Source organism: Alosa alosa, chromosome 7, assembly GCF_017589495.1.
Source record: "Alosa alosa isolate M-15738 ecotype Scorff River chromosome 7, AALO_Geno_1.1, whole genome shotgun sequence".
Taxonomy (NCBI): Eukaryota; Metazoa; Chordata; class Actinopteri; order Clupeiformes; family Clupeidae; genus Alosa; species Alosa alosa.
The window spans coordinates 13,656,991-13,665,277 of NC_063195.1; the positions used below are offsets into that span (position 1 = coordinate 13,656,991).

Sequence of the window (8,287 nt, forward strand, 5' to 3'; positions counted from 1 at the left end):
AGGCGCAATAGTAGGATTCTCAGGAGGACCAATAAGACTAGAAGCAGTAGCCGTGATAGCAGCAGTAGGAGCAGATGCAGGAGTCACAGTAGCAGCAGTAGGAGCTGGAGCAGTTGGAGGAGCATTAGTAGTAAGAGCACTCATAGGTTCCGTAGCAGGACCAATAATAGGCACAGTAGGAGCAGCAGGAGGTGCAGTAGTAGGAGCAGGAGTAGGAGCAGGAGCACTAGTAGGATTCATAGGACGACCAATAGGAGCAGCAAGAAGAGCAGCAAGGGGAGCACTAGTAGGACTCTTAGCAGGACCAATAGGAGCAGCACTAGTAGTAGCAGTAGCAGTGTTAGGAGCAGTAGTAGGACCAATAGGAGCAGGAGTAGGGGCAGGAGCACTAGTAGGATCCGTAAGAGGACCAATAGGAGCAGCAGTAAGTGCAGCAGGAGGAGCAGCAGGATGTGCAGTAGCAGGAGCATTAATATTTCTGAGAGAGAGAGTGAGGGAGTATATGAATAGATAGATAGATAGATAGATAGATAGATACTTTATTGATCCCCAAGGGGAAATTCAAGATTCCTCATCACACACAACATACACTACATACACTACTACAACATAAACAGGATGATAAAATAACAATCCAACTGACCAATAAGGATAGTAAAATACACTAAATCAAGTATCCACATGAATGTAGTAAGGATGTATAAAGCTACATCAGTGGTCCCCAAACTTTTTCTTCCGAGGGCCAGCTCACTATGCCTTGCTCCAAGAGAGGGCCAGAGACTCGGAGTAGTTCTATATCAGTAACCATAAATAGCTTAGTGCTGTGAACAGCAGTCTACCTTAGTTGAATATTCTATCACATTTAATCATAGGATATTGCAATTTAATACCATTGTTAGCTGTGTTTATATTGTCATCATGCCATATCCATGTAAAATTAAATAATACTAATAAAAAACGTTTGCATTCCCAAAAGTATTAGCAGGGAGTCCCAAGAGTATATTTTATTAAAAATGTGTGAACTCTGAATTCTGTGTCTTTGCATACACAGCAAGTTGTGAATATCCTACAAGTAATTTAAAGTTCTCAAACTATGAGAATTTTATGAAGTGCTGAAGTGGTCTGAAATGACCACCATTCTAACGTTCAGTCACCTGATGAAAACTTTGTGAACTCTGTATGAACATTTGAACAAGTGAATAAAAAATAGAAATAATTATCCAAGAAAGTCCCAGAAATATGACTTGAATAGAAGTTAGTTAGTTATTAACAATTAATTGATAAACTTTTAAAATACTTTGAGCACTGATGCAGTCAGCATAGGCCTCTTACATTGTTTGCAGGTAGGCCTACATTTCATTGTTTTTGATGGCAAACACAAAACAGCGCCAAAACAACCACCGGTGGACAAAAAGAGTATTACATGTGCACTGTTAAAGCGATGGTTTGGAGTAATTTCACCCTAGGGTCCTTTGCACCATGACCCCGAGCCAAACACCCTCCCAGAACCTTTTTTCCCTTGGTCGAACCCTGGTCGAGTAGCGCTGTCAGAAACTAATGACGTTCTGCAGTCGTGATGGAACCAACTTTTATCTCGTAAATTACCCCACTAATTAATGCCCTGAATGGTACGAAACTTCTGCAGTAGTACAACTATGACCTTTTACGGGCTTTTCCCAAATCACAGAAGAAACGTCGACGCAGCGGTATAGTAGCAGATAATCAGGCAAGTCTTATTTAAATAAACTCCTGGTGCACTTACAAACGTTCTAATGCCTCGTTATTGGACTAAAGGTCACTGCCCCGCAGTCTTGCACTGTAGCCTCACATTGCACCCGTCCAAACGTAGCCAGTCCATATTTTGGATTTGCCATCGGAGTCTCTGAACTGACTGTGTTTGTGCAGCAAATTCAGAGTAAAGTAAGTGTTGGTTACTCCTGTCCCTCACAGATCGTGGTTCTTAATATCTGTCCAAAGGATATTTTCCCAAAGATGAATAGCTTACTTCGGCCAATCAGTTAGGCCACACAGTCTTTCAAAGTCAAAGTCAAAGTCAAAGTCAGCTTTATTGTCAATTTCTTCACATGTTCCAGACATACAAAGAGATCGAAATTACGTTTCTCACTATCCCACGGTGAAGACTAGACATATTTTACCAATTTAGGTCCACAGACAAACATAACATTCAAGTAAACAAAAAAGTAAGTAAATAAGTAAATAAGAGGGCACATATAATAATGAAAAAATAAGAGCAGCAAAATTTGGTTGAAATTGTGCATAGACAGTCAATAAAATACTAGTGCAAAGTCAGGCCAATAAAAGGCTTGGGTAGTTCTGTTTGACCTAAGTAAGAAAGAAAGTGGCATAGTGGTGCAAAGTTATGTAAGAGCAGCAGAAGTGTTGTGTTTTCAGGACAACAACACCAAGTTGTAAAAAGTGTACAAGTGTGCAAGTGTGCAAGTGGAGTAGTGCAGGCGGCCATTTTGGGTCCAATGTCCAGGATGTTATGTAGCTGAGGGTGGGAGGGGAGAGGAGGGAGAGTTCAGCATCCTTACAGCTTGGTGTATGAAGCTGTTGGTGAGTCTGGTAGTCTTGGGGAGGCGCAGGCTTCTGTACCTCTTCCCAGAGGGCAGTAGATCAAACAGATTGTGCGGATTGACTTGCATCACTCACAATTTTGGTTGCCTTGTGGGTGAGGTGGGTGGTGTAAATGTCCTTCAGGGAGGGGAGAGAAGCACCAATAATCCTTCCAGCTGTGTTCACTATGCGCTGCAGGGCTTTCCTGTTGTATTCAGTGCAGCTTCCGCCCCACACAGCGATACAGCTGGAGAGGATGCTCTCAATGGTGCCTCGGTAGAATGTGGTCATGATGGCTGGTGGAGCACTTGCTCGCCTGAGTTTCCGCAGGAAGTACAGGCGCGGCTGGAGCTCTCTTAGCCAGTGATGCAGTGTTGGTGGTCCAGGAGAGGTCTTCACTGATGTGCACCCCAGGAATTTGGTGCTGCTCGCTCTCTCCACCACAGCACCGTCCGATGGTCAGTGGCAGGTGTTGGGTGTGACCTCTCCGGAAGTCAACAACAATCTCTTTGGTCTTGCTGACGTTCAGCAGGAGGTTGTTGTCCCTGCACCACGTGGTCAGATGGTCGACCTCCAACCTGTATTGAGTCTCGTCGCCCTTAGTGATGAGACCCACCAGAGTTGTGTCGTCAGCAAATTTCACTATGTGATTGTTGCTGTAGGTTGCAGTGCAGTCATGCGTCAGCAGGGTGAAGAGCAGCGGACTGAGCACGCAGCCTTGGGGCGCCCCTGTGCTCAGTGTGATGCTGCTTGAGGTATTGTTGCCAACACGTACTACTTGGGGCCTCTGACAGAGGAAGTCCAGTAGCCAGTTGCAGAGGTAGGTACTGAGTCCCAGTTTGTCAAGTTTGCAGATGAGTTGTTGTGGTATTATGGTGTTGAATGCAGAACTGAAGTCTATAAACAGCAATCTCACATATGAGTCTCTTTTTTCCAGGTGGGTGAGGGCTGGGTGGAGGGCAGAGCAGATTGCATCCTCTGTAGACCGCTTGGCTCGGTATGCAAACTGGAAGGGGTCCAGGGTGGGGGGGAGAATGGCTTTGATATGTGACATGACAAGCCGCTCCAAAGCACTTCATGATGATGGGTGTCAGTGCCACAGGGCGGTAGTCATTGAAGCAGGATGGAGCAGTTTTCTTCGGCACAGGTATGATGGTGGCAGCTTTGAAACATGATGGGACGATGGCTTGCTTCAGGGAAGTGTTAAAGATGTCTGTGAAGACATCCTTAAGCTCCCCTGCGCAGTCCTTCAGCGCACGACCTGGGATGTTGTCTGGACCTGTTGCCTTACGGGTGTTGATAGCAGCAAGTGTCCTCTTCACGCTGTCGGCAGAGAGGCACAGGGGGCTGCTCATGTAGAGGGGGATGGGTCTTCTGTGGGCAGGTGCTGTTTTGTGCTTCAAAGCGAGCAAAGAAGCGGTTCAGGTTGTTGAGCAGAGGGATGTTGCTCTCACAGCTCTGTGGCACGGGCTTGTAGTCCGTGAGGGCCTGAATGCCCTGCCATAGGCTTTGTGCGTTCCTGCTGTCTTTGAAGTGGGTGGTTATCTTGTGAGTGTATTCCTTTTTGCTTCCTTGATGCCACGGGACAGGTTGGCTCGCTGTTTTCATGCCAGCTTCATCCCCAGCTCTGTAGGCTTTGTCTCTGGCCCTCAGCAGCCTGAGGACATCCCCTGTCAGCCATGGCTTCCAGTTAGCCCGAGTGATGATGTCTTTTGTGTGGGTCACATCATCGATGCACTTGGTGATGTAAGAGGTTACAGTGTCTGTATACTCCTCTATGTCTGTCCGGTTGTTGTAAGTGGCTGCCTGCTTAAACATTTCCCAGTCTCAAAGCAGTCTTGAAGAGCATCGGAGGCTCCCTCAGGCCACACTTTTACCTGTTTACGAACCGGTTTGTTCGCTTTTACCCTTTGTCTGTATGCGGGCATTAGCATAACAGTGATATGGTCTGAAAGTCCAATGTGGGGGAGGGGGGTGGCTTTGTATGCTCCTTTGTGTGTAGTGTAGACCAGGTCCAGGATGTTATCTCCTCTTGTTGGAAAATCAACATGCTGGTGTAGCTTTGGAAGTCTTTGCTAATCAATAAACAAAGCAGTTCACATGTTGATGAGTAGACCTACAAAAAACCCATCTCTAAAATAGGTACAGCATTCTGAGTTTTTATTGGGTTGAGGCCACCTAAAATCTAATATAATTTCTTATCTTATAATTTCTGGTTATGCCCCTGGTGCTGTGTTAATTCTGTCTGTGCTTTGCATTGGCACTTCCTTATTTTTAGCACTGCAATTACGTCACCTGTTGTCACCAAGTCTGGATTCTGGATTTCCTGTATTCTTAGGAACCTGTCTGACTTCTAACTCTGCCTGGTCTGTGTGTGTGTGTGTGTGCGTGTGTGTCTTGTGGAGTTTGGGACCGTGTCCTTCAAATGAGGTTCTGACTGACGTGTTGTTTCTAACTCTGCCTGGTCTGTGTGTGTGTGTCTTGTGAAGTTTTGGGACCGTGCCCTTCAAATGAGGTTCTGACTGATCTGTAAGAGTTGTTTAGCTCTGTATGGTTATCATGAATAGCTTCTTGATAAATGTCTTGTGTGTTAAATGTTTAATCAGAAACAGACACATTGGAGCACAGCCAAAAGGTCAGTTTGAGAGGTTGATACTGTAGTCTATACTGTATTTGGTTTGGTGTTTTGTGTTTTATTGTTTATTGCTTCTACACTTATGTAAAATATTGCACCTGTAACTGTAAAGTGTTGTTTATGCAATTACAGTCAGTTACACCATACAATGCTACAAAATGAACAACAATTCATTCATAACCCATATGCATATACTTCCTTTGCAAATCCTGCAGGGGTTGGGGAACATCCATATCATACAACCTAGAGTCACCACTGATTCAGAACGTCAGACTTGTTTGGATCAACCAACCATGACTGTTTCAAACACTGATTAGGCTGGCAACATGATAAGCAACATGATAAGCAACATGTCACACTGTCACTATATGTCACAGGGCCAAATGAGCAGAGGGGCAGCAAAATTGGTCTGGCTAAGTGAGGATATTTTATGAAATGTTTCATTTAAACACAACGATTTTGCTGTGAATAATATTTCAAATTTCATGAGCTGTGTTTCTGTGAAACGTTGACAGGTCAGAAATGAGATGGGAGTGACTGTAAGAGTGTTCAAAATAGATCATGAATGAATGTTGTCCTACCAGTAATCCCACAATGCCACGCCTCAATTTGCATGACACTAATTCAGACTAGGCTATTTTACCCTCATTGATTATGCTTGCAAAAACACACCATGCCATCTACAAGATAAAGTTATAACTGTTTGATAAATGTAGTATTTACATTTTGTTTTGCATAATCAAAGCTAAACCAAATAATTAAAAAGTATCTTTCATGACAATTTGCACGCATTTCTAAGCAAAGTTAATTGTTTTGTGCAGACCTCTTACGAAGACAAATACATGAATATTGCATCCTCCTGACAGTGAGTATTTGTTTAAGTCATAATGAGTTATTCATTACATAATCTGCATATCAAATTAAAATTCACATCATACTTTAAAGGTACCCTATGCAAAATGTCCACCTTAATATTAGATTAGATTAGATTTAACTTTATTGTCATTGTTCAGAGTACAAGTACAGAGACAACAAAATGCAGTTTGCGTCTAACCAGAAGTGCAAAAAAGCAGAAAAGTGCAATGTGATGCATAATCAGTATAATATATATAGTGCAGTGTAGACAATACAGTTAAGAAGGTGGAATGGTTTATAGTAATATGAAGTAACTATATGTGCAGTGTTTTTCGCAGTAACATTATATGAGTAGTAATAATAATAATAATAATAATAATAATAATAATTATAATAAAACTTTTAGGAAGCCAATTTGATGAGAAATGCAACTTCAAGAACAGCGTCCCAAAGACATCTCGCGAGAATCATGAAATATCACTTTGTCAGCTCTTTTTTAGTACTGCTGCTGTATCTACTGCTACCTTCACTGGATGCTGAAAAGTGTTTTCGTTGTGTACAGTACGCAAAGTAGGCTATTTACAACGGCAAAGTAAAATATAAATATATCGTGACTCTAGATGGAACTCTACAGTCGCCAAAAATACATGAACCTGCATAGTATACCTTTAAATTATGTTGTTGTTTAACTTTGTACTTTAACAACAATGACATCTAACTAAGTAGGTTTTTCGGATGAACAGCATCCCGTAGGACAAGCTCTTTTGTGTACACCATTAGTATATGAAACATATAGCAGGAGTGGTGTCCACAGACAGCTTCCTCCATGGCTAGCAGGCATGGGTGTGTGTGTGTGTGGATGACCTATAGGAACTATATTATGTTGCTTGCACTGAAACTCTTTTGTTCCTGGCTGTTTTTCAAGTCAAAACAGCTTGTACCTCCTGTATCGCCTACCATCTTGCCAACAATCACACATATGGTTAATGCTTCACACGCTTCTGGTACATTTCCAAACACGCAAACCTTTTGGTAAATGAGCTTATTCACAATCTATCCCAGAGATAGCTGACATAATTACATATCCTTCTTGACCTTGTGTGTGCAGTAACTCAGTCTGATGCACCCACCTTTAGCTTAGCACCGTAGCTTAGGATAGTTTATTGAGGGGAGCAGAACCAACTAGCCTATTTCCTAAAACTGACAGAATAACTCCAACAATCCTTGTATCCTCAATGTTCTACTTTGTGTCTTGCAGTGTGTTTTCAGACTAGCTCTTTCAGACTATTGACTATTATCTTGTAGCCACATACATATTAATAAAGGATTTTTTTCTCTACAATTACACGTCTAACAAATGTATGACTTGACTGTTTCTCCACCGTGTCTCCTCTGAGGATTGTGCTGCTAGGCAAAACTGGGAGTGGAAAGAGTGCCTCAGGAAAGACCATCCTGGGGAGGAGAATTTTTCGAAGAAAATTTTCAATCAAATCTGTGACTGAAACCTGTGCTAAGATGCAAACTGAAGTGAATGGTAGACAGATGGCCTTGATTGACACACCAGGATCAATTTATACAGAAAAACAGACAGATAGGCTGAAAAGGGAGCTACAGAAGTGTGTTAAGTTATCTCTTCCTGGGCCTCATGCCTTCCTGCTGGTGATCAGACTGGATGCAAGATCCACAGAGGAAGAGAGAAACACAGTGAAGTGGATCCAGGAGAACTTTGGTGAAGATGTTTTAAAGTACACCATATTGCTCTTCACTCATGGACATGTGCTGGAGGGAGAACCAGTGGAGGGGTTTCTGCAGAGACGTCCTGCTCTCTCTTCTCTTGTTAAAGATGCTGGGGGTAGATATCATGTCCTCAACAATAAGAGTAAAGAGAGGAATCAGGTCAGAGAGCTAAAGGAGAAGATAGAGGCCATGGTGGAAAACAATGGAGAAGGGTACTACGAGGAGATGAGCAAATGGGTGGCAAAGAGGAAAATAATGACAGGAACAGCAACAGGGGCATCACCAGGGGCAGCAACAGGGGCATCACCAGGAACAGCAACAGGGGCATCACCAGGAACAGCAACAGGGGCATCACCAGGGGCAGCAACAGGGGCATCACCAGGGGCAGCAACAGGGGCATCAACAAAAGGGACAGCAACAAAATCACTATTTGAAAAAGCAGTAGTAAAAGCATTTGAAGCAATATTTCTATCACTAATAACA

General features: G+C 43.0%; 1 protein-coding gene across 1 annotated transcript; it reads left to right on the top strand.

Annotated features, from left to right (window-relative positions):
* Window positions 1-7,432: 7,432 nt before the first annotated feature.
* LOC125298253 (GTPase IMAP family member 9-like) lies at window positions 7,433-8,249 on the top strand (the record flags this gene model as incomplete). The annotated part of the gene is made up of 2 exons (XM_048248956.1): window positions 7,433-8,200; window positions 8,244-8,249. Coding segments are annotated over 2 exons (774 nt in total), but the record flags the coding sequence as incomplete, so codon positions are not given.
* Window positions 8,250-8,287: the final 38 nt, after the last annotated feature.